Source organism: Taeniopygia guttata, chromosome Z (assembly GCF_048771995.1).
Source record: "Taeniopygia guttata chromosome Z, bTaeGut7.mat, whole genome shotgun sequence".
NCBI lineage: Eukaryota > Metazoa > Chordata > Aves > Passeriformes > Estrildidae > Taeniopygia > Taeniopygia guttata.
In genome coordinates, this window is record NC_133063.1 from 46,752,406 (window position 1) to 46,778,445 (window position 26,040).

Below are 26,040 nucleotides of genomic sequence, written 5' to 3' on the forward strand. Positions count from 1 at the left end.
CAAAACCAGCCCCAGTACCCTGCCCTGTAAACAGGGCTGCTCAGTAATGATGTCCAGCAAGAGCTCTGCATTCTGGGATGGGAGGGATAAGCTCAGAGCACAAAAGCTCGGTGCCACAGCCGTGAGGCACACAGCCAGCATCCGCAGCGTCTTAACCTACTTTGGGTTTGCTACTGCATGGCTGCTGATGGGGGCTAAAGGAGGAGATGCACCCATGTTGGGCACCATCTGGCAGCTCCTGCTTAGGGCATTCTAGCTACTGAGGAGGGGAAAAGCCAGGATGATCCCTGTCCCCATCACCATCCCAAAAAACACAGCAGGATGAATGCAGGGAGCAGGAGCCATGGAGCAGTCACCACCCCATCACCAATTTGCAGTGGCAACGGCACTGCAGCCTCACACACCCACGCCTGGCAAGCAGGGGACATTAGTGGGGACAGGATTGGGAGAGGGAACATATCAGAGCAGCCTAGGATTCTCCAGGTCCATCTCCCCAAGGGAAGAGGGTTTAAACCTTTGGGGTAGGTAGCACAGGGCTACAGCTCCCCTCCTCCCTCGGATTTGAGCTGCAGGGATCTGGAGGTTGTGGGGATTGATGGCTGAGCTGTCAGGGTGTGGCACACCAGAGGACAGCTGCATCAATGTACAGGGTGAAAGGCAGTGTCGATGATCTGGCCTTGATGTGAGAACATGATGGACAGCCATCAGCATCCTGCACAGCCCCTGACTGATGACCAGAAGTGTGATGGATGGCCATCAATGAGCCTGTGTGAATGTCCAGGGGCAGGGATGGACAACTGTCAGTGGACATGAAGGACAGCCATAAGCAGGTGGCCCAGGAGGTTTCCTGTTTGGTTGCCAGTGGAGGGCAGGATGATGTCTGCAGCTGGGACCAGCCCGATGGGTTAGATCCTGAACTCCTTTTCTTGCATGGACCCCACACATATGGGGAGCATGGGCTGTGCAGGGAGCCAGGCATGGTCTGCCTTGCTCACAGGTTTGCTCTTGCCTCGTTTATTTCAGGTGATGGGTGATGTTCTGCCATTCTCTGCCTGCAGTTTGACACGGCAGCCCTTCAGGCAGCCAGTTTTTATCCAATTTCATGCTGATTTTGGTATCATCCTTCCCTCCTGAAACAGCTGCCATGAGGGGAGTCGATGCCTCTCCTAACCCTCCCTGCAGCGCATCAACACTATTATCTCCATCAGCCAAACTTGCAATCTCCTGAAAAAAAGATACCTCGCTATTTTGACAAGTTCTCTTTTCCATCACCCCCCGCCGACTGGCAGGAGCGCCGGCTGGCGCAGGCGCGCCGGGGCTCCCGTTCCTGCCGAAACTTCGGGACCCCCTCCCTCCCCACCTCCGGGCAGAGCCCCGGCCGCGTCCCCCGGGGCGGCGGCAGCTGGGCCCGGGCCCGGGCGGGCGGGGGCTGCGCGGGGCAGCGCCCGCAGAGGAGCCGCAGATGGTGAGCCCACACGCCGCGCCGCCGCAGCAGCCAGTGACCTACACGCGGGCGTCATGCGAGATTCGGCAGCGGGGAGAGGAGCTGACGAAAACGCACATTCCCGCTGCAGCTCAGCTCTCACCTCCGCCCCTGCAGCCCTCCTCCAGCACACCGGCGCTGCCGGCTCCCTCTCTGGAGCTTCCCAGATTGTTGCCGGTTGCCCCGCTCCAGTGAGCAGCCAACCACGCTGTGGCTTTTCGGGGAGGACAGGGGACTGTGTCCTCCTCCTCCTCAAAGTGTGCGAGACGATCCTTAATCTGGCACAGGAGGTCCTTGCAGAAGCGGATCTGGGCTGTAGCTCTCATTTTGGGGGACAGTGTGCCTGCCTGCAGCAGCATCCCCAAGGCCTTTGGCAGCTAGAGCAGGAGCGAGGCTGGAGCTCCTCCTTGCCTCTCCTTTTCCAGGAATCCCTGCACTCGGCCCCGGGACTGCCCTCCCCACAGAGACACTAAAAGCTTTTACAGCCTGCCCGCACTCCTCTCCAGTCCTCTGGGGCCAAGGTTTGTCTGTGAGATGTTTCCTGCTGGCCTTCCTTACAGCTGGCATCCACTTTCTCCACCCCACGGCCATCCTAGCCCCTTTCCACCATGCTCCCATGCCAAGTAATGCAAAATGTGATTTCACCCTAGAGGGAAGCATTCCTGAGGAAGGATGAAGCACAGAGAGACACCTTGGGCCAGGGCAGAGCACCCAAGAGGCTGCATTAAGGCTTCTGCAGCCGACGGAGTGAAGCAATACAGGACCTGACAGCCACAAGCAGAAAATACATAAATCCTGTCTCAAGCCTGGCTCTCTGCATCCCCGGCCATGGGAAAGAGAGCCACAAACTGACTCAGATCCCAGCACAGCACTCAGATGCTGCCTTCCCCAACCTTTGGATATGTTTACAGGTGACATGAGCTGCAGATGGTCTCAGCTTACTCACACGTAAGCCATGGGAAGGGTCTGTAATGAAGATATGGGTACTGTGGGATCGGTGTCAATGCCCCTAAGTCTGTGGAGGGCTGGCACAGGGTGTGAATTAGCAGCCAAGAGTCAAGAACCATCCTGGCACCAGCACGTGGCATGACCATATGGAACCTGGTCTTCTCGGAGCTGCCCTGTCCCAGTGACCTGCTCCTGGGGATGCAGAGAACTCCAGAGGTGTTGGATGCTGCATTCACCACACGTTTTTTCAGGGTGTAGAAGACTGCAGGGATGGTGCTGCTCATCTTCCAGAAGCCAGGAAGTTTCATTCATCAAATGGTTCTTAATCCCAGGACTCCTACTCTATGCTCCCCATGTTCTTTGTATGGGAAAGGTGACATTCCTACCTCTCCACTGCTGCTCACTGCTGTCCACATATCCACTGTTCTGTGGGGCTGGCAGACCTGGAGCCTAATAAGACCTGGCAGAGCTAGGATGCCAGGGTGGGATGAGGGGTTCCCCCCAGGCAGTGCCCTGGGATCAGGAACATGCAGTGGGGCTGAGCAGAGCTTCCCTGTGTCCTAGTCAGAACAGCACGTGCTGTATCCAGCCTGGCCAAGGAGAGGGCAGCTCTGCAGCATCCCCACTGCCCAGGCCCCCTCTGCTCTCACCATCAGCATGTATCCCAAACCTGGATGGAAACTGTTCCTAGGAGGGCTCAGAGTCTGTTTCACCCTAAATCATCCCCATGTATGCCTCTCTGTTCCTGAAGGGGAAAGTGCAGCCCCTCACCAGTGGTACCTCCTTCCAGTAAGGCGTAAAGGGGCTGAGTGACCATCTCCACCAAGCTGATGTGGAGCAGCTGGGGATGCATGTGGACCAGATACTCTGCCTCAGTGGTGTTGCATTAGAGCTGTGCCTTTTTGTCCCCACCAGCATCCTCTCTCCTGCCCTATCACCTCCTTCAAACCCCCTGTGAACCCCCAGCCCTGCTGCAGCCCTGTGGTGTCCACCCAGGTAATATATCAAGTCCTGGGGACTAGAAGAACAAAAACCCCAGGAGTTGGTTGCATTGAATTGGACACACAGAGCTGCATATAGCCAGCAGCCACCATGCCCCTGCTGCACCATAGTGTGGGAAGGACAGCCTGCCTGCAACACTGACCAGCAAGCATTGGGTTAAAGCAGGTGCAGGTGCAGGTAGCCTGTGAGTGAGGCACTGGTCTGGGGAAGACCCCACAGCGAGGCCAGATGAGACCTTTGCTCATCCTTGGATGCAGTCCCACCGCTGTAATCCTTTAGGTTTTTTTCTGAGAAAGGCGGTTCAACCCAGGGGGCCAAAGGAGATGCAGGGAAAGCTTTTATTGGTATCTTCCAGCAAACGTCAGCCCAGTTAAAAAAAATCTTCGTTTCTCAGAGAGCTTTTTAACACGACTCAGGCAGCAATTGGTACAGGGACAGCAAACCAGGCTGCATCTGCTCAGCCCCAGTCACAAGCTCCCTGCTTCCTCTGAGTGTGTGTGTGTGTGTGTGTGTGTGTGTGTGTGTGTGTGTGTGTGTGTGTGTGTGTGCGCGCTAGACACAGGCATCCGCTCCCAGCATCTCGCTGCCTCCTGCATCCTCCGGCAGCAAGTGCAGGGCTCTGGCTTCCCGGGTACCACCCTCGCCGCTCCATCCCCTGACAGGGATTTGCACACGGGGCACGGCATGCAGTGAGCACCCGCGGGCGGAGAGGGGCTCGTGGCCAGAAGCAGCGGTGATGGACAACGTGTGGACTGCTGTCTAGGGCTCGTGTTCGCAGACCGACCCTGATCCTGGTAAGTGGGGGGGTGGGGGGGTGGGTGGGCGGGGGCGGGTTTTGACATTGTAGGTGCTTTGCTGGGTGCGTAGCACGGGCTGTCCACACATTGTGTCACCCTTCACTGGGTTCCCCCACTGGCCCCGGGATTGTGGTGCCAGGGACTAGAGCTCCTGGGATGAGATGCCTGGGAGTGGGGAGAAGGATGGGGTAAGAGGGTCCTGCCCTGGCATCGGAGTCTTCATGTGGCTACTGGGGAGAGGCGCTGGGGAGGGAGAAGAGAAGGAGAAGTGCAGAGCTAGGCAAGAGCTGCGTCTGCTGCAGAGGAAGGGACTCTGCTGTCACGGCATTTTCATCCCCTTCTGGGAGATGAAAGAGTGTGACACACCTATAAAATCTGTCATAGCGCAGCAGGATGGGCAACCTGATCTGGCAGGGAGAACAGCCACTGGCTTGGTGTCCCCAGGACTGGGACACAGCACTACCCTGCCCAATATCCCCACTGGACTCCCACAGCCCTGCAGAGGGTGGGAGGGACCATCAGCCATGGACCTCTCTGCCCCATGGCAAATAGATCATCTCAGAGCTCCAGTCTTAGCACTGCCATAGTTCTGGCATGTGCTATCTGTCCAGGAGAGGGGACAAGAGGATGCTGCCAGACCCCCGTGGCCATCTGCAGCCAGCTCAAGGAGGTGGAATGCGATGTCCCCTAAGCAGAGCCTGCTGCCCTCGCAGCCTGGTCCCCCTCACTCCAGGCAGGCAGCAACTGGCAGGATGTGCAGACCTGTGCAAGAGTCATGGTAGATTCATGGCAGCTCCTCTCAGCCCTGCTTCATGCCCTTCAGACCAAGACCTGGGACCAGGCTGCCATGGGCTCTGAGGTCCCAGGGTTCCCCTCCCTGTTGGTACCCCATCCCGCTGCCCCCAGGTTCCCTAATGCTGCTCAAAGTAAGGCACAGCACCGCAGGGCAAAAGACCCAGCAGCCTGGTGAGGGCAGGGAGGAGGCCTGCCCCCCTTGCAGCCTGTGGGGACCAGGGCCATCCTTCCCCGCCCCAATCAGGGAGCCTGCTCTGGCACATGAGGGGGTTCTGCTCCACACACACCCCTGAGAGTGGGTGCCGTGGACCCTGCTCAAGGGTGCACCATCCCAATCACCCACTGACCCTTCATTTGCTGGGAGGGCCTTTCACCAAGGACACACTGTGGGGCAGGTAACAGTCAGTCCTACAGACCCTGAAGCCTCACACCCCTACCTCCCCAGGCCACCACTGCACACCACAACAGCTCACCCTGCACCCACAGCCCCCAGGAAGCACTCATCCCACACCTCCAGCTGCCACAGACACCACCCCACTCCCACAGCTACTGCAACATCCCTGCACCCAAAGCCACCACCCACCCCATGCCCACAGCCTCTGCAACACCTTCCATGGGCCGTAACACCTGCCCCGCACTGCCAGCCACACCGTAGCACATTCACCCCAAAACACATCCACCCCTCACACCTCATCCACCCTGCAACACATCCAGTCCTAACAAACACACCCCCCATGCCGCTCCCTGACACATCCGTCCTGCACTCCCAGCCACTGCACCGCCCCAGCCACACCGCGCTACGCCCACCCGTGTGTCATCTGCCACCACCACCCACCACTAACCCGGCACCCCGTAACCCCAGCACAAACCCTGTGTGCTCTGCCATGCAAGAGAGATTTTGCAGCCCTGCAGGGACTACTGGCTCTGTTTGCATCTGGATGCTCTGCCCTGTTTCCTTCTCCCGGGGTGCCTCTGTGCTAGCCACCAGCTCTCTCCCCATTGGCACCTAACACAGGCTTAATTCTCACTCCAGCTGCACCAACCTTGCTTCCGTGCCTCAGTTTCCCCCATGCAGAGAGAAGCACGAAGCTGGGAAAGATGTGTCCCTGGGTACTAAGAGAGAGAAATGCTTTCTGGTTCAGTGTTTTGCTGCAGGAATGAAGCAGTAACTAGCAAATCCAAAAGAGAAGAGTGAGGGGAATGGGTGTTGCCCAAGGATCAGGGCAGGGGTGCAGGGGGCTTGGGGCAAGGGAAGGGAAGGGGTTGGGAATATTCCCACCACCCACTGTGACAGCCCCCGGTGCTGGCAGGGCTCAGTGGAGCCGGGTGTTTGCAGGCAGCTCCTGCCTGTGCCCAGATTTAGCTCCTCTGTGGGGGCGACTTAAAAATAGCCCCATGGTGCAGCCTGGCAGCAAGGTCGAGGCCCTCGCACCTCTTAGGTCACGATGAGACAGGTGGTGGTTCTGTTTGCCTCAGGAGGTGGACACAAATAGCACTGGAGACACCTTCCCCCAAGGACATGTGGGGACACAGGGGCTGCTCAGGTTTCTGGGCTGCTGCGAGGCAAAACTGCCCCTGGTCCTCCCTCCCCAGGAGAAGGGGAACTCCCGAAGTCTGGCAGGACTCCAAGTCATCCCAGGTTCTATGTGAGGGTTAAGTCCCACCCCACAAAACCCGGTCAGGTAGGGCATGGGGCAGGGGCAAAAAGGGGTCTGGACTGTGCAGAGCAAGTTTGAGGTATCTGGGGAGCAATGGGGCCTGTGGAAAGGCAGTGGACTCTGGAGACTGAGTTCAAGGTGAAGCCATTCAGCCTTGGATGTGCAGGCAGGGTCCCGCTGTGCAGCACTAACAGGGGCAGGGGGACCAGCAGAGCTGAGAATAGACACAAGTCATGATAGAAGTGACACTGTCCAGGCTCCAGGCACACAGTAGTCGGTGGCAGAAAGCACTCAGGGTAGCCTTTGGAGAGGACAGGAAACCAGGAGGTGGGCTGCGATCTTGCAGCAGCAGTTCAGTGCAGATGGGTGACTATGAACAAGAGAACCAGATTTGGGGAGAATACAGCAAGTCCACTAACCAGCCACCCTTCTATTTGCCCGGGCTATCCCACTGCAGTGCAGGATGGTGGGGGTTGGGGCACCCAGGGCTCAGCAGCATTGTGGGGGAAGCTGCTGGCATGCTGAGATGAGGAGCATCAGTGTGGGTACCAAGGGGAGTGGCGTACTGTGGGCCACACAAATCTTTTCACTCTTCTCTGTGAGCCTAGCCCTCTGGACCCTCTCCTCCCCACTTCTACCCAAACCCTGGGCAGGAATAGGCCTGGATCTGGTCAACATTGAGTGGTGCAGGGACCTACAAAGGCAGATCTTGGGGGGATTTCCCTGTGACTTCTCCGACTCTCTCGCTCGCAGGCAGAGCTGCAATGCTGCCCAGCAGCAGAGCTGATCCTGACCACGGCAGATGTGATCCTGAGCCAGCCAGGCAGAGGGTGGTGGCACGGCGAGGAGGTAGAAACACCCAGGTGTTTTCCTTCCCACTGGCACAGCCGCAGAGATGCTGTTGCTGTGGCTTGGACACGTGCCTCCAGCTCTGCCCCGCTCCCGCCTTTGCAAACCCCTGAGAGCTGAAGAATGCCAGGCACCAGCTCCGAGCCAGGCACTGTGGCCAACAGGTGCAAATACCCCAGCCCACACACGCGCCCGCTGCTGGGACCCCCACGCACAGGACGGGGCCCACACGTGTTGCACACCCAGCTCAGTGCGTGGGAATCTGCAGGCAGATGGTGTCCCATGGTGGTGGGGAGAGGCTGGGAAATCACATGCGTGTGCACGCAGTGGTGTTTGCCGCCTGCCAGCATGCTCTGCTCCGCTCCGCTCGGCCCTGCTGCTGCGGGGTACCTGTAATTACCCTGACCAGGCTCCCTGCCACAGCAGTGCCCGCGGTGTCGAGTCCTCCCGCAGGCAGTGAGATCCCGGCGGTGTGCACGCGTGCTGCTAATTATCCCGCTACCTGGGGACTTCCCTGCTGAAGCTGGCGGGCTGGAGATTGCTGCTCCAATCTCCCTGCTTTGCCTCCCAGTCCCTGGGCACCAGCTGGAAGTGCCTCTTTACTGCAGCATAGAATTAGAGAATAATTAAGGCTGGAAAAGACCTCTAAGATCATCAACTCCAGCCATTAACCCAACACTGCCAAGGCCACCACTAAACCACATCTCTTATGTGCCATGTCTACACCATTTTTAAACACTTCCAGAGACGGTGATTCCACCACTGCCCAGGGCAGCATCTTCCATAGTGCAAGCCCAGCATGGCACAAGGGAAGCCCTTGGACCTATGTGGCGTGATGCTGTGCCCCACAACACCAGAGGAGAAATTCCACTTCTCAGCTTCAGCTCACACCCAGTGAGACAGAGTCCAACTTGTTAATGCTGCTGCTGTTGGCCTCCCCACTTTGTGATCTTCCCCCGGCACTGAAGCTAAACATCCTTCTTGGGACCCATGTGCCCCTGTCCCATAAATTGCTCCCCTTCCCTCCTGCACCCTCACACTCCTCCTACGTCTGGCTCAGCCTCCCCACATGGCTCCTTGGATGCCCAATGATCACAGCAGCACCACACACACAAACACGTGAGTGCAAGAGGCAGCTGAGTGAAGAGGAATTTAAGGAAGGTGAAGGGTCAGCACCAGACCTGCCATGACCTAGTCCTGGGCAGAGCTGCAGGGAGGACATCTTTCACACTTGACTGGCCACAGAGACTGTCTTCATGGCAGAAAGGAAATGCACATAAGGAGAAGAGTTACAGCTAGTCCTATTCTCTCTGGGTTTTACTGATTTGGCATGGAAAAGGTCTGGATGTGTTTCTTGTTAAGCTGGAGTCTATAGGGCAAGGGTTGGGGAGGCACCCCCAATCCATCTCTCTGACTTCTGTCCCACTCCCCCACCCACTCAGACCCTCCATGGCCAGGAATCCATCTCCTCACAGCCACCACCATGATCCCAATGTCCATTTCTCACAAAGACCCCACTTCTCCCTGCCCTGAGCTGCCCCTCACGCAATTGGGGAAAAACCACCAGGATACCTTTTTGAGGGTCAGGGACATAGCACCTTCCTTCCCACCGCAGAGCCATGGGGGTGCTGATGTCCAGGAGACAGACAGTGGAGAGGGTGCAGAAGGTCAGCTTGGCCGTGTCAGCCTTCAAGGATGGGCTGCGGGAGCAGCCATCGACACGGCGTCGGGCGGAGGCGGGGACTGCACGCCAGGGGACGCTGGAGCAGGAGGTGCAAGAGGGAGAGGAGGAAGCCTTGGCAGGACCTTCCCAGCCGGAGGAGAGCAGTGCCAGCAAGGCAGCCTGGGAGCGGCTGCGGGATGGCCGGGGCGTGGAGCCAGAGGAGTTCGACCGGGCCAACAGGTTCACGCCACCAGCCTTCATCCGGCCCAAGAGGGAGCTCCACGATGATGAGTCCCCGGACATCAGCCTGGAGCAGAGGGAGCAGGTGAGCTGATGGAACCTCAGAGACCGTGGGAGGGATGGGGACAGGGCTGGAGGTGCACAGGGCTCTACAAGCCCCTGAGTGTCTGCCAGGCAGTGACAGTCTCGCAAAGCCCTACGGAGGTGGCTCAGTGGGGTAGGGTGCCAGTGGCCAGGCTGGGCAGGTGGAGGTGACACACTGGGAGCGGGGTGCAACTGTTCAGATGTGCCCTGGAGGCACCCTGGGGTGTCTTGAAAAGCAGAAGTCACTGCTGGGCATAGGCAGTTCCAGGTCTGGGGAAGAAAGGACAATTTGATCTACATGTTTGTCCACCTACAGTAAACCATCTTGCAACTCAAGCCATCCCTCCATATCTGCAGCCCTACATCCCTGCCCATCTACAACCCAACAGTTTATCCACCCTTGCCTTCAATCCTACAACCCGTCCCTCCACACCCACAACCCTACCCATACAGCCACCCACCCAACAAGCCTACACTCCAGCCCACCTACAGCCTTACATAGCACCATACAGACATGGAATATCTTGAGCTGGAAGGGACCCACAAGGATCACTGAAGTCTAACTCCTGGCTATGCACAGGACACCCCAGGAATCACACCATGTGCCTGAGAGCATTGTCCAGGCTTGGTGCTGTGACCACTGCCTTGGGGGGCCTATTCCAGTGTCCAACCACATCCTGAGCCTAAATTACCCAGGGTACCTGGATAATATACCCAGGTTAGTATTCTTTGGAAGTGGAAATGGAAATGTGTGGAAAACCTTACAGCTTATACATCAACATTTACAACCCTAAAGACTAGCCAATGTACAACCCTACAGTCCAGCAACCCACATGTAACACGCTGCAGGGAACCTACAACTCCACAGCCCCACCAACCCTATAGGCAGACCCATCCACTCACCATTCATCCCCACAAACACACCCACCCTCCTCTAACTTGACCCATCACGTCCGTTACAACGACCCCACACATTCCCATCTTCCCGTCCTCTCTGCCCCTCAACATCCACCCCCACCTGCAAAGCACCACCCAGATCGAGAAGCCAAGCCCCTGCCCACACTGCTCTGCTGAGCATCTGCCCATCCCTCCCTCCCCAGATCCTGAATGATGAGATGTGTGAGATCTGCGAGGTGTGGACAGCTGAGAGCCTCTTCCCTTGCCGCATCTGCCACCGGGTGTACCATGATGGCTGCCTGCGCCGCATGGGATACCTGCAGAAGGACAGCGCTGTGGAGGTGACAGAGACGGCACACACCGAGACGGGCTGGAGCTGTTACTACTGTGTGAGTGCCTGGGCTAGGGGACACCAGGCTACTGCTGGGTGGTGAGTGCCCCCCAGGGAACTGTGCCCGACATGGACATGAGCAGGGTCTCTCCTCACAGCCTGCTCTGTGTCAATGGGGGATGTGCTGCTCTCCAGTTCCCACCATCCACCTTGGCCTGATGGGGTCACCAGACACAGGGGACAATGGCCCTTTGCCACCTCCCCATCCCTGCAGCCAGCTCCCCAGGGCCTTGGTGCAGGATGTGACACTGTGAGCACATGAGATGCTGTAGCAGAGCTGGAATGGCCAAAGCCTGGGGGCATGGAGCCATCCGATTGCAGCACCCTTAGGTGACACAGCACTGGGTGTCCTCACCCACTCACCTTCAAGGATCCTGGTGCTACCATAAAGAGGTGTGCTCCCTCACCCCATGTCTTTGCCTCATAGCTCTTCTCTGCTCCCCACTCCAGGACAACCTTAATCTGTTGCTGACAGAGGAAGAGATGTACAGCCTGATGGAGACCCTGAGGAACTGCAAGATCATTCCAGGTGTGTACCCTCCATGCGTCGGGTCCCAGATGGCTGCAGGAAGCAGCTGGGGAGGTGGGTCCCCCCTCCTTCCTGGGCACAGCACAGCCAATCTGTCCCCTGCAGAGAGCTGCCTGACCCTGGATGACTTCCTGCACTACAAACACCAAGTGCACAAGCAGCAGTTTGAGCGGACCATGCCCGAGGCACAGGAGGAGCAGGCAGCCCTGCAGTTCAATGCCCTGGACCCCGACAAGAAGGGGCACATTGAGTGGCAGGACTTCCTCTCCCATGAGTCCATCCAGCTGCTGCAGAAAATACGGCCGCAGGTAAGGTTGTGGCATCCAGGGCTTACTCCCATGGCTGTCACACATGGTCACAGCACACAGGGCTGGCTACCATGGCCAGCAGCTGTGGCAGTGGCACCTGGGTCCAGCACCCACAGCCACCCCACCCATGGTCATGGCACCCAAAGGTGGCTCCTACAGCTGACACCACTGGCTGTGGCACCTGGGGCTGACTCCCATGGCCAGCACTCCTGGCCATGGCACTCAGGGTGAAGACCCCTACAGCTCTGGGAATATAAAGACGGAGGTTCCCACAGGATGAGTGCTCCACCTTCACTTCTCTGACCCCCAGAATGCCCTTCTGCGGCTGCTAACAGCCAAGGAGCGGGAGCGGGCACGGACAGCCTTCCTGGCCCTGGACCAGGACCACGATGGCTTCATTGGGGAGAGTGAGTGCCGCCAGGCCCGGCACACCTGGTTCCGCAAGCACCAAAAGGAGATGCTGTCCTGCAATGTCAGGTGAGGGGATGCCCACACTGGTGTAGGGGTGATATCCCAGCTGGGACTCCCAGCACAGTCCCAACACATACCAAAGGGGCTCAGCAAACACAAAGGGTTGCCCCTGCTTCCCACTACCTCCCCCTCCATGGCCCCTCAGCCCTGTGCATCCTCTTCCCCCACCACCACCATTTGGGGCAGGAGGAGCCAGGATGGAGAGCATCTTCCTTCCTGCCACAGCATCAGCCATGTGGGGCCCATATCAGAGGGCAGCCCCGCCAGCAGCAGGAACAGCAAGAGCCCGGAGAAGATCCTGCCAGCCACAAAGCAGGAGGAGACCAGGTGAGGCAGGGATGGTTAGGGGGATGGTGGACACCCCCATTTTGGGGGAAACCCTGGGGGAGCACTGTTGCCAGGATGTCCAGTGAGCCCACATCTACCGGCAGGAGCATCGACTGGCCCGGATTCCTGCGGGAGAACGTTGCCTACATCCTGGCCGCACGCCCCAACAGCGCAGCGCTGCACCTGCAGCCCCTCGCCTAGCGCCGGCCGCGCCTCGAGCAGCGGCGCCGCGCCCGCCGCGGGACCTGCCCCGCCCTCCCCTGCGGGCACTGCCAGCCGCCCATTGGCTGGCGGGGAGCGGCCGTGCTGTCCTATGCCCCGCCTCCCCCTTGGATTGGCTGCGAACAGGATGGGAGCCGGGCTCTGATTGGCTGAGGGAGCGGGGACGGCTCTCGGGTCTCTGATTGGTGGGGAGAGCAGGGCGGGGCGGGGCGTGTCCCCACCGTTTCCCACCACCTGCGGGGACCGTGGCGGGCTGGGTCCCGTGCCCAGGGTCACCGTGGGGCACAAGGGGCAGGGAACATGCTGCCCCCATGATCCCCATCCCCACAGAACCCAGGGACCTGCAGACACAGCAGGGGCTGTCCTGGGTACCTGTGGGGTGACAGCAGAACCCAGAGCACCCGTGTGTCCCCAGCCTCCCACAGCATCATGGGGCAGCACAGCTGAGCCTCTGCATGCCGCAGGCAGCACCCACAGGTGTGCGGCAAGCAGTGTCTCAGCTCATCAGCATGGTGGACCTTCAGGGGATGTGGCTGACTCCCTTTGGGGTCTTTCACACCCCTGCCCTATTTCAATAGGAGTTGGAGCCCAGTAGGTCCATTCTTGCATGCACAGCTCATGGCTGGAAGAGACCGTTTCCTGGCATCGCTCAACCCTTTCCTGTCGGCAACCAACTATTTAATGCCAACAGCGATGGTGTAGGAAGGAGCACTGGTAATAGAAAGTATCAGAAGGATAGGAGGGAAAAGTCAGATGTAGGGGGACCCCCCCATGCCTCTGATTTTGCAGGCAGCACTGCCCTGCATCCCTCATCCCCTCCTGTACCCCTGGTTCCAAGGGATGCTCTTCATTTGCTTGCCATTCCAGTCCCACACCAACCCTGTTCAGTCTCGCTCTCTATCCACCACATCAAGTGGGCAGCCTTGCCTCGCTGGGAGCAGTAGTGCTAGTGGGAGGAGAGGCAGAACCCAGAACCCCCCCAAGTGTCAGCTGCAGGGATGAGGTGTTTACTGAGCCTGTTGGCAGCCCTAAGGTAGATAGATGCACTCAGCCCACAGATGAAGGAGTAGGAAGCCCAGAAATCTTGCCCCAGACATGCCAGGGGTTGGGATGCTCAGGTCCCATGGCAGGCCCAGCAGCTGCTCCTGCCCCTCTAATCCCTTTCCCGCACTGCCCTCAGCCTCTCCCTGCCTGGTGTGCTGTGGCTCTGCCAGGAGTCCCCAGGATGTACACAGGCCAGGGGTGCACTTGCAGCAACCTGGTCACTCCCTCACCTCCATCCCCGATGCTCTGTGGGCATCATTCCAGTCAGCCCCCTTCCCCCAGCCAAGGCACAGTTCCCCTCTCCAGGGTCTCTCCCACTGCAAGACCAGGAGGCACACTGGTGCCACGACATCTTCCTCTACCACCCTGGCATGCCAGGCCAATGGGGATATTTTGGATGCCAGGTCCGAGATGTGGCCAGAGCGCCAATGGGGATATTTCGGATACCAGGTTCGAGATGTGGCCAGAGCCATGGCGAGGAGGTGGCCGTGGGTGCGTGGGTTGCAACTCCCTATTCATACTGAGATACATTCATTAAACAGCTGTGTCCAGCTAGCCTCTGTCTGGTGTGCTTACAGGGCTTCTGGCTTCTCTGCGGGTGTTTCTGGGCACCCACAATTTCCTATTTTTTAAAATCCCACCCCAGGATCAGGTCACTGTCCCATCAGGCAAGCTTGGCCTCCTGCCACCAGAGTGTCCCACAGCCGTGACAAGGGGGCAGCCAGAGTGTGCAGCCAGGAGTGTGCACCCGAGTATGCAAACTCGGGGTGCTGCATGTCTCCCCAGGAAAGGAGACAGTAAGGAGAGTGCCTGGCAGATCGTGGAACCACCCCAAACACTGCAGTGAAAGGGACAGCCCTCCACTGGGATGAGTGTGCTCCTCACCTTCAGAGGCACTGGATGATGACAACAGAGCTCTGAGCGCTGGAGACAGCTGGATGCTGGGAACAGGCTGTCTGCAGCAAAATAACCCCACAGAGACACTAAGGTTCCCCAGGAGAGTAGCTGCCATGGCTGGAATGCTCCAGCTAATCACATCCACAGAGCTCCCAGGAAACGCTGCAGCTCTTGCTGGCAGCACATGGCCTATGGGAACCAGGCTCCCTGTAAAGGGGACTCACCAGCCTGCAGGGAACTTTCCTTGCCCAGTGACCATGACGCAGCTGGGAGGGGAATGGGATTTGAAAAGAGAATCTGGGAGGGAATTAGGAGGAGTATGCTGCCTTGACAGCATCAGTTGAGTCTGTGAGGACACAGAGCTTGCTGCGAAAAGCTTGACTTGGATATTTGAGCTTACTCCCACAGTCACAGTGGGATATCATTGCATACAAACCACAGCAGGGATGTCCAACTTATCCACAGAGAAAAACCAACAAGAATTTCAGGCTCTGAGAGCCAGATAAGCCTTAAAATTGTCTGTGTCACCTGGGAGACACACTCATCACCCTGGGGAAGAGGATGGACATCTGCAGGAAGGGGGAGCTGACGGTGGTTTTGTGCCTGGTGGTGGGATGTCATGGATTGGTGATGACGCGTGCTCTGCCAGTGGAGGGAAGCCCAGGGAAGCAAGCCCTCACATGGCGAGAGGGTGTTAAATCACTGTTATTTCTCCATCTGCTGGAGATGAAGAACAACCAAGCACAGAGCATAGGCTTGAGAACCCTGGGAGTGGGGCACCCACTGACACCTCCCCAAAGCTCTTCACATGGGGAAGAAGACGCAACAGCTCTCCCAGCCCCATCCTACCCTGTCACTCCCTGCAGCAGGCTGGCACCCCTGCCAGGACACACAGCTGGCTGGTGTCCCCAGAAAGCTGGATAACAAGGGCCACAGGTGGCCATGGTGCCCTGTGTCCTGCAGGGCTGTGCTGTCACCACTGCAGCACCAGCTTCACAACTCTGTCACAGCTACAGATCCCTGGTGAGTGACCACCATGTAGCAGAGTGTGCCCCAGCCATGTCTCCACAGAGGCAGCATCGAGGTCTGGGCAGAAGTGGGAGGATGTGGTAGGGGAATGGATAAGGTGTTGCACGGTTCCTCTTTGATGTCACCTGGTCCTTCAAGACTGCTGACCTCTGAGACACTGTCCCAAGAAAGCCTCTACTGCCTACAGACCATGCTCCTTAATGCTGGGGCAAGCCTTCTCCAAACACTGGAGGATACCTTCTGCTGCATTTGGTACTAAACCTCCCAAACATCTGAAAACTGGCACAAAGCTCTCTCTGGACACTTGTGCAATCTGCTCACCTCACACTGGTTCAAACCTCTCCAGATCTCTCTGAATGCTGATGCAAACTGAATGCTGTTGCAAACCTTTCCCTTAACAGCAATGCAAACATCCCCATGGTGATCTCAGGCCCTAAACCAAAGGATCAGAATGTTCATGTGGGATTTAAGGCTGGGGCAAGAACCAGCTGTCTAGCCCAACCCTCCCAAGCTCTGCTGAAGTTACAATGTGCAGCTCACATGCCTGTGGTCCCACATGTGTCACCCACTGCCAACTGCCATGCAGTGGATATTGTGTTCCCCATGGGGGTTCCCAGCCCCAAGACTCCAGTCCAGCATCACCCTGCCTGGAGCCAGGAACAGAATGCCAAGGTCCTGGGAGGCAGGTCTGGCTCCTTTGTTTCACAGCAGGCAGTGGTCAAGGTATTGTCCACCCTTTACCCTAGTGGTCCTGCTATCTGGGAGGGGACTGGCAGATCCTGCCTAGCTCAAGAGCAGCCCACAGGTGATGGAACACTGCCCCGTAGGAGCCCCAGGACATGGGGGATAGTAGTGCCTCACTCTGTATTGAGGTTGCCCCCTCTGCCAGGCTGCAGGGCTATTGGACAGGGCTGCCACCCTCTCAAAAAACTCTGTTAGTGGGGAAGATGAGTACTTGGTTTTGCACCCCGGGGTGCAGGATAGCACCCTCCTCCAAGCCTGGACACCTCTGCACATCCCTGGGGGTCCACCAGACTTGGCCAGGTACCCTCAGGTCTGGTGTGTCCCAGAGGGGAAGTGACCACAACAAAGACAGATAATCTACAAGAGTGCTGTGCTGACACAGAGGGGAGAAAGATGACCAGAGGAATTCACAGTGGACAGTGTCACTATAAGCCCTAGCACTGACTATCACTGGAGCAAGACGTCAGAGCCCCATCCCATTACTGGACCCGTCAGAGACCACCGGCAAGAAAAGATGATTCTCTAGGTAGCATGTGACAGCAACTGCAAAGCCACAGCCCGTGGAGGCTTGGTGGCCCTGGCAGAGTGCACACCATGGAGACCCCAAATATCCTTCCCCTCCCAGGCCAGAGCAGGAGTGACCATGCAGATCAGGGATAAATGATGTCCCCATTTAACAATATCGCTGCATATGCAAGCTGGAAAACAAGGTGGGGAAGCTGAGAGGATTTGGGAGAACAGAATTGCAATGTGGAGATGGGATTACCCAGAAGTTACACCCCCCCACCCCCACCCACCCCCCCCCCCAAATCAGGGACCCTAAGGACACCAGGGCCCTCTGGGGACAGCTCAGGAAGGACTGGAGGTAACTAGGCTGCGGAGAGGTACAAGGGGCCATAAGAAGTGTGCATGTTCCCCGCAACACAGTGGTGACCACGGGGTGTCGCGCCTGCTCCACGCCGGGATTCGGCGGTGCCACTTGGGAACCCGCAGAAAGCATGTAGGGAGCAGGGAGGGAGTGGGGACGTAGGGAATCGTTTCAATGTCCCGAAATAATTGTGTAGGCTGTTTTGTGACCCCCTTCTCCTCGTGCGCCAAACCCAGCTCTGCCTTCTATCTCTGCCTCATAGCACCTTCCTCCTCCCTGGTTATGTGAATGGAGGACCGCACCTGCTGCCCGGGGAGCTGGGACGGAGCCCGGGCAGCTTCAGGCTCCTGCCCGGGCTCCGGGCATGGGATGGTCTCCATTCTCCGCAGCCCCCTGGAGGCTGGACACCCTGGGCCTTGGAGAAGAGGGATTAACTCAGGGCTCCCTCCTGTACAACATCCCTTCCCCATAAGTTGCACGGGCAGGCTAAGCCCCCTCCTTTCTTTGTCCCCTGGTGGGGCACCACCTCCTCTGTATAGAGCCACTGCACCCCATAAATAGCCGCTGGGTCTGTCCACCCCCGGTACTGCCACCTGGCTGGGAAGGTTGTTCAAGTGACGGAAATGAAGCCTAGCGGTACCTGTGGTGGCACGAGTAAGGACAGCGATGCCTGCCAGCACCTGCTGGGACCAGTCACATGCTGCTCAGATCCACAGGGCAGTCTGGAGGGAGCTGCATGGGACCTGAGTGGGGAAATTACATCCCCTCCCCAGCACCTACCCAAAATGTACCCACCCACTGCCAGCTATGGATGAGCTGCCCCAACAGGACAGAACCCCACAGGCACTCCAACATGGGGAGGGTATGCTACTCTCCGAGGAAATGCACATGACCCATGCCACCCACAGGAACCCACACAGGGCCTATGCATGGTTTCCAAGCTGCACACTGTGCCACCAGCTCCCACCACCCCCACACTGCTGGCTTGGTGGCCCTGGCAGAATGCAGGGCTGCCAGACAGTCCCTCCTGTTCCCAGCACACTCTCTCCCACTTTCTCCTGCATGGCACAGCTGTGCGGGAGAGACACGGGGTGTCTGCATGGTGCAAAGGGTGCAGAGGAGGCCCTGGGATGGGGAGAGGGGGCACAGTGCAGTGCCGGGAATGGCAAGCATCTTCTTCCCACAGCAGCGTTGCTGTGACTCATCCTGGCAACCCACACAGCACTCAGGCAGGGTGTCCAGGTCCTCTCCTGCCTCGGAGCAAGGCCATGCTGGAGCAATGCACTAACAGCACTGGCTGCCTGCCTCTTCATCTCCCTGGTCCTGCTGCCCTGGCATTACAGTGGGACTGGGAGCTGGCCCCAGCCCTGGGCTTCCATGCTCCTCTCTGCACCCCATAGTACCCTGAGTAGCTGCTACCAAGCACCAGGGCTGGTGTGGCAGGGGTCATTGGCTGCCAAATGAAGCAGAGAGTGAAATTATTTGGGGTACACTGAAGGGCAGAACCTGCCTTCCCACAGTGCTGCTGTTGACACTGGAGCAGCTGCTGATGGCCCCTATGGATAGCACAGTGAGCAGTGCCATGCATGGCACATATGTCCCTGTGTGCCCCAGCATTCCTCCTCATGCCATATGTGTGCTGTGCACCTCAGTATCCCCTTTTCATTTAGGATGTGCCCCTAGACCCATAAGACAGCGCACATAGCTGTCCTCTCAGCTGTCCTCTCAGCTTACCCTCAAGTTATGGGACACTGATAAGAAAGCATCTAATGTGGGAGCTCAGTGGGGCCAAGACATATCCTGCTGGCCAGGGAAAGAGGAAGTCAGCCAGAGTACCTGGAAAGCAGGGATTTGGATCTAAGCCACTCCAGAAAATGGGCACTGTGCTTGGCACCAGCAGAGGCACCCAGCCCTCAGACGACTGGGGACACAGAGTTCCATCTGGGGTATCTGCCAACCCACACAGCACCAATGGGGCCATTCACTCCCCAGGAGTGGGGCCTGGGGCTCTGTCAGCAAGGATGGGAGTAATAAAGGGGGGAGGCACCTCGTGTTCATCATGAAGAACCCTGTGACCCAGCAGGAAAATGATCCGGGGGCTGGAGTGACTGAACCGCGAGGAGCTGCACAAAACTATATCTGTCTTGCTCGGCTGAGTGATGACTAAGGGAAGGACAGGAGAGCAGTCTGCACACCGCCAAGGCAGAGGAGGAATTATTTAGGCTGGAGCATGGGGGTGGAGGGATGGAGGCTGAGAGATGGGTGGAGGGAAGGTGGAAGCTAGGTGGGATGCTCTGGCAGTGCTCCCCCTCGCTGCCTGAGGGACACCAAGTACTGGTGAGAACCAGCACAAGAGCTGGGAAACTGGAAGCTGCTGGCTCACTTTTGTGGAAATGTACTTTCAGCCAAGGGAGTGTCCTGCCCTGGATCCAGCCCCGCAGCCAGGCTTGGAGACCAACCATCAGCACTGCAGGACAGACAGTATCTCCCATGCACGGGATTACACCCAGCAGCTGCCTGTACAGAGTGGGTCCCAGAGGGTGGAGAAATGGTCCCACTACATGGCATCTGTTCTGAGCCCCAGCCCACAGCTGTGCTCTCATGTAACCACCTGGTGCACAACAAAAATCAAAAGGAGAAGGGGATGTAAAGAAAAGGGGGCTCATCATCCTCTGGGACCAATCCCTTCTCCCAGAAAGGGACCTCACAAAATAAGCTGTTCCCAAAGCCAAAACGTATCAAATCTATTTTGTGGGGTCATCTAGTGCTTTAGGAGCTGGCATCAGGATCAAGAACAACTGAAGTACTCAGAGCCACAACTCAAGCTGATACTTTGATTGGGCCATCCTGCCTCATTCACCTGAGGGTTGCCACCCTGCTACCCATTTTGCAAATATTTTTGCAGCATAACTGTGGTATAAACATCCCATTCCAGCTGGCACATGAAACTGTGGGAGCCTGCAGGCTGCTCCATGCATGGAGAGCACACCCAAGTGACCTCCAGACCATCTAGCCCAGGAGGATGTTTGCTAGGGAGCATCATTTTTAGGTCAGAAAGTCCCCAACACTTGCAGCCAGGAGTCCCATCAGTTGATCATAACAGGCTACAGGAGCAGGACAAAACTCCGGGATGGTGCAGGAAATTAAATTAAGGAAGGGGCTATAACCCAGCATGATTTCATGTCTATATATTCAATAGGGCTTGACAAATAATCCTAGCTTCCTTATTTGATAACTTGATAAATTCAGTGGCTAAAATACCATCATGGACATACCAGGCTGCTGTCAGGTCAGGCTGTCATGCCAGGGGAGCACTGGGCAGTGCCAGGCGGAGCAGTGGGCAATGTTGTGGGAGCACCAGGCATTACCAGGGCAGAACTAGGCAATATCAGGGGAGCAGAGGGCAATGCCAGGGGAGCAGAGAGCAACACCAGGAGACCCCCAGGCAACGTCGGGTGAGCATCACAAGGCCAGTGACCTACCAGGACCCAGCCCTGGGGACCTCCACTCATCACTCCAACTCCCAGAGGCAGCAACAAGTCTGTCACTGCCCAGAACCCTCTGAGATAGTCTGTGTCCCTAGGCAGGCAGCAAGTTGGGATTCAGAAGCATCACCCTGGTTTCATGTCCCATCTTCTCATCTTCAAAGCAACCTGATGTCTTCTTCCAACACCCTCAGCGTAGCCTGGCAACAGCAGTACCAGCAGAGAAACAGCTGTATTGGCATGGAAATGGTAGTACTGGCATGGCAACGCTGTGGTAGAGCGATAAAAATGTCAGGCAGATCCCCTTTTCTGCTTCCCAGAGCAACAAAGCTGCCCCATCTCCCTTGGATACCTTAAAAGGGTTCTGGGCACCAGACATGACATACCCGGCCGGCCTCATCTCCCTTCCCCATCTCCCCTCCCCACTGCCCAGCATTGTATGAGATGAGTTGCTGGGTCTCAGCCGAGGTCTCACAGTCCTGGCACACAGGGAGCCACGGCAGCAGGCAGATGCCCTTCGTGGGACCCTAAGCGGGGTAGAACCATGCCCCCCCCCCCCCCCCCCCCATCCCCAGAGCAAACACCTCGCTTGAGGGGCACAAATCTATAAGACCTGAGAAGAAGGTTCCTGGTTTCTTTGGCTTGCCAGCGGCACTTCCCCTGCAGCCAGTCCCTCTGTCGTTCAGGGATACCCCTGCGGTGGGGAGGAAAGGCACCTGGGACATTAGGACTGCCCTCCTCATGCCATTTGGATGAGGGGAAGTCTCCGCGGCGGCAGGCAGGGAGGGCAGCCCAAGCATCCCACACTGCCGGGTAAGGAGATCCGGTGGGGCATCGGAAGTTACACAACCCTGCGCTATGCAGACAAGGCAGCGAGAGCTGCGGGGGCGCACGGCAGCCCCCGCAGTGAATTCCCTGACGTGGCAAACATCTCCCGAAGCCCCCTCCATGCCCACCTGCACACGCAGGCAGGAACCCACGCACATACGCAGGCAGGAGCCCACACGCCGGCACACGCCTGCCTCTAAAGGAAAAGCCTCGCCAGAGCCAGAGCTGAAATAGTGAATTGCCTCATTCATTCACCCTCTCCGGAAGCTTTGCCCGTACATGCAAAGGTAGGCGCAGGCAGACATGTGTGGCAGACACGTGCGACTATCCCTAGCCTTCCAGGAATTCCGCCCCCCCCCCCTCCCCTCCCCCGACAACTTCTTCACCACCCCCCCCCCCCCTCACCTGTGCATGTCCTGCCAGGAGAATCCCAGCTTCATAGGAGGACAACCCTGATTGGGGCATATTCGTGGCATGGTGGAGGGGGGCCCATATTCCCTGGGGGGGTAATGGCCCATCAATTTTTTGTCCCAAATCCAGAAACTCTCACACGGGACACACCTCCTTAGCACACATAAAAACATTGCTAGCCACATTTGTCCCCATGGCTCAGTGGATACCCTTCTACAGGGATGCTACTGTAGCAAAAACCCTCATTATAGCCACACAGGTCACTCTACCCCAAAAACCATGAAGCTATGCAGGGCCTGGCACATGCATGACACGGGTGTTATATATGTGCATGGCAGGTGTGTGAATGCCTACTGACACAGCCACATGGGATGGGCGTGGACAGAAACCTCCAGTACTAAGCCGAAAGGTCTGGCCTAGGGTTGTCTCACAGCAAGCACTCCCCACGATGCATAGGCTCACAGGTGTCACAGGTGTCACAGCACACACCAGTGTGCAACCCCTGGCACATGCAGTCTGTGCCCACATGAGTGTGCATGTACCCCACACACTCCATGATGCATGAGCTCCGCTGACATGGGGCACGCACAGGCCAGGCAGCAGTGGGGCACAGTCATGCCTGCCTGTGCTTCAACACAATCCTGCTCTGCTGGCATGTCCTCATATAACTCCAGCTGAGTGTGGGACAAGCCACCGCACCAAGCTGGGAGTTGGAGCAGATTCAGCTCATTACTTTTCCTAGAATAACTTCAAGTCCCTTGAGGTGCCCAAGAAAACATCCCATCTCCACCTCCCTCGCACACACTCAGCAGTACCAACCTGCAGTGCAGCGGTGGCAGCCACCACAGTGTGTGTGGCATCCATAAGCACATCATCGTGCCTTGGCATGAGACCCTTTCCCGACCCAGAGCCAGGTCACAGATCCTGGCATCCATGATGCTCAGTCGTCATGACACATCTGCAATCCTATTCTCCCTCCCCTCATACAGGAGTGAGACACTGATGCACCCACAGTTACCCCAGGACCTGTAGGACAGGTATCCAGCTCAGTTTCCCCCTCTGATTGCACAGACCTGTGCCAATGTCTGTCCTGGACAGGGAACATCTCCTGCAGTGGGTACTGATGCTCCCCTCAGAGAGACACAGGGATTCAGACTCTGCATGCCTCAAAGAAGCAAAAGCACCAGCACCTACTGCATGCCCTGTCCCTGCCCATTCCCTCAATGACTGCTCTTCCTATTTGACTTTGAGTATTCATATTTTTCCTCAAACTTATCTAGAATTGGAGACCAGACACACGGACTTGTATGTGCTCAGATTGCTGGTTTGTCCTGACCTAGCCTGCCGTCTCCCTCACTGAACCCTCCTCCTGCACAAACACAGGTCATTCAGTCCCACGCCAGCTTGAGTGATACTTTTAATGAAGGTGGTTTGCCAAAGAAGAACCCTGCCACCATCATTGCGTGGCAGCAATCCTGGATCCCCTTGGTACAGTTCGGCCTCTCTCCCCAGGCCCAGTACATTGAACCTTCTGTGGTTTTGTTCCTTTCCAACAGCAGCAATTTCTCCTCTACGCCTCCCTCCCACTCCCCATCTTCTGGGCTGTACTTTCAGTGCTGCTGCCCTTACTGAAAGTTGAAACAAAGCAGGCGATCAGTTTGGGACTGATTTTCTGAAGCATTAATTCTTCTATCCTGTTCTCATGTGGAGACGCTGCTGCTCTCCTCATTTACTCTGTAATCACGCAGCACTGTAACTTTTCCCTCTCCATTATTTCTCTCCAAGCAAGTCAGAAGTGAGGGTTTGCAAAGTCTCCCTTTCACCCACCACCATCACTGACCAGGCTTGGATGTATTTTCTCTGTATGTACTTGATAGTTGGATGCATCAGCTTTATCCTGTGGTCCGGCACCATGTGCCAGGCTGAATCCTCTCAGCAGTTCGCACCATGGGAAATAGGACATGGCTTTGGGAATGAGAGCCCAAGTGCTTCACACATGGGCCACGCAACTGGTCAGCTGTGCAGGGCTTCCAGACACATTTGCATCCCCAAGGATTTGGCCTCACTGGAGTCCCACTTCACAGGGCTGCTGGAAAGCACTGGTGGATGCTGGGGAAGGCCCAGTGCCTGCCCTGTCCTTTGGCCTGGGCTGAGAGGATAATGCAGGGCTTGCTCTGTTCTTGGGGAGTCCTCTCACATCTGTGTTATAAAGCAGGACAAGCACAGCTCCAGGTTCTGCCACCAAACCTGAGTGATGGAGGTGATGAAGAGGAGTCCCATTCCAAGCTAAGCAAGTGTGGAAGTTAGTGGACACCTTAAAGGTCACCTGGACAAGACCAATCTCCTTTCCTCAAGGAGCAGAGCAATGCATCCAGCAAAAACACACGCAGAGAGAAGCACTACAGACATGTCTGCCAAACAGGAGAGGATGACTGTGCTCAGATACCTCATGATAGGCACCCAGGGAGACCAGATCCAACTGAAACCCCAAACGACTGATTCAGAGGGACATGAGAAAGCTACTTGACTTGCAGACGGCGACCTATAACACACTGTTAACCAAACCCCATTTCATACACTGCCTCCACACCCTGTCCCATCTGCCCATCCTGTGTCTCCAAGCAAGAAACAGGCAGAGAGGAAAAGACTCCTTGCTACAGTCTCCGGTAAAACCATTAGATGCTCAGCCAGCCCCTGCCAGAAACCTCAGCTCACTCACTACTGCATCCCCCCCTATTTCAGCATCAACACTGGCTGGTGTCTGGGGTTCCTGATGCAAAGCTCTAGGCAAGACTGTTCCCTGCCAGGAGCAGACAGTGACCTGGAGATCTGCAGAGCCACCACACGACCAGTACAATGCCATACAGCAAGTCCAAGGGCTGAGAGGCACAAAATTCCCTGAAACTGAGTCAAGGTGCCTAGAGTCAGGCAGCTCCACATGTCTGCTTTTACTTTTGAAGAAAAGAAAGGGCCACCTCAGCATCCTCCAGCACACCTGAGGGAGTGCTTGGGAATCTTAACCCTGTCCTTTCTCCTCTGCACAGGGTTAGAGCTTTACCTGCCAACTATCCATAAGAAGGTGGGATACTAAGGACACAGCAAAATCAGAGAGATTGGAGTTACAGGCTAAGGGTAGACAGGGAACCAAACCACTACCACTGCACCACCAGTGTAAACTTCTGCCCTCAGAAAAACATCACCTGCATCCCTCTGAGCATCATTTGCCATGGGGCCAGGGCAGACACAAGGAAGAAGGTTTGGTAGGTAATAGAGAAGAGCCAAGACCAAAGTAAAGGCAAGCTAGCCTGTTCTTTCAGGAAACTCTCCTTGCTGACAATCCCTGAAATATTTTTATTTTTATTCTAGAGGTCACACATTTGGTAGCCCCACAGAGATATGAAGATTCCTATAGCAGGCAGCTGGGCACCACTTGCTGTCCCGATGAACTTCTCACAGCTCATTTGGCATGCCAAGAATTAAATGCCAGTCAGATCTGCAGTGGACACACTTCCCATAGATGCAGCAGGGTTTGATTCCAACCTGGACACTACCCACTTCCAGCTGTGACTTTCAGAGACCAGCTGGGACAACCTGGGGACGCCTCTGTCCTGGAAAAGATGTTTCAGGGCTAAAATTTCTGAAATGATGGAGTGGCTGGACGGACTAGAACAACTCAGTGTGCTTGACACCCAAACTCAGAGCAGAAACAACTTTGTCAAAATGTAACGTGGAGAGAGACAGACATTCCCAGGAGAAACCAATAGCTTGGCCAAAATGTAACTTGGGAGAGAAAAGCCCAGGAGGAACCAAATGCTGCAGGACAACTTTGCTGACGAAAGCAGGGCAAAGGCTGGAAACAGAGCCAACCCAAACTTCAGCATGTGTCCTCCACGCGCAGATGGGTCCCCAGGGGTGACTGATGCAATTTGGGCTCCCTGGCACAGCTGGCCTTCCAGGGAGACGTGGAAGTCAAGATGTGGAAGAGGTGAGAGGCAAGGAGGATGATAGGGGCTGTGGGGCTACTGCTGGCTCTCATTTATTATCATCCTGCCTGGCTGGATAGTATCACA

General features: G+C 56.8%; 1 protein-coding gene across 2 annotated transcripts; it reads left to right on the forward strand.

Annotated features, from left to right (window-relative positions):
• Window positions 1-3,939: 3,939 nt before the first annotated feature.
• On the forward strand, window positions 3,940-14,263 carry PHF24 (PHD finger protein 24). Of its 2 annotated transcripts, none has more exons than XM_012577629.5 (8): window positions 3,940-4,227; window positions 9,148-9,520; window positions 10,620-10,805; window positions 11,258-11,336; window positions 11,442-11,644; window positions 11,955-12,121; window positions 12,341-12,442; window positions 12,547-14,263. In XM_012577629.5, exons 2-8 carry the CDS (start codon window positions 9,152-9,154, stop codon window positions 12,641-12,643), a joined length of 1,203 nt encoding a protein of 400 aa, XP_012433083.1. In that variant the 5' UTR covers window positions 3,940-4,227; window positions 9,148-9,151; the 3' UTR covers window positions 12,644-14,263. The 2 variants fall into 2 exon arrangements, with proteins under 2 accessions (XP_012433083.1, XP_072778232.1); XM_072922131.1 differs by having other exon boundaries at window positions 4,088-4,227; window positions 12,302-12,442; window positions 12,547-12,819.
• The last annotated feature ends 11,777 nt before the right edge of the window (window positions 14,264-26,040 follow it).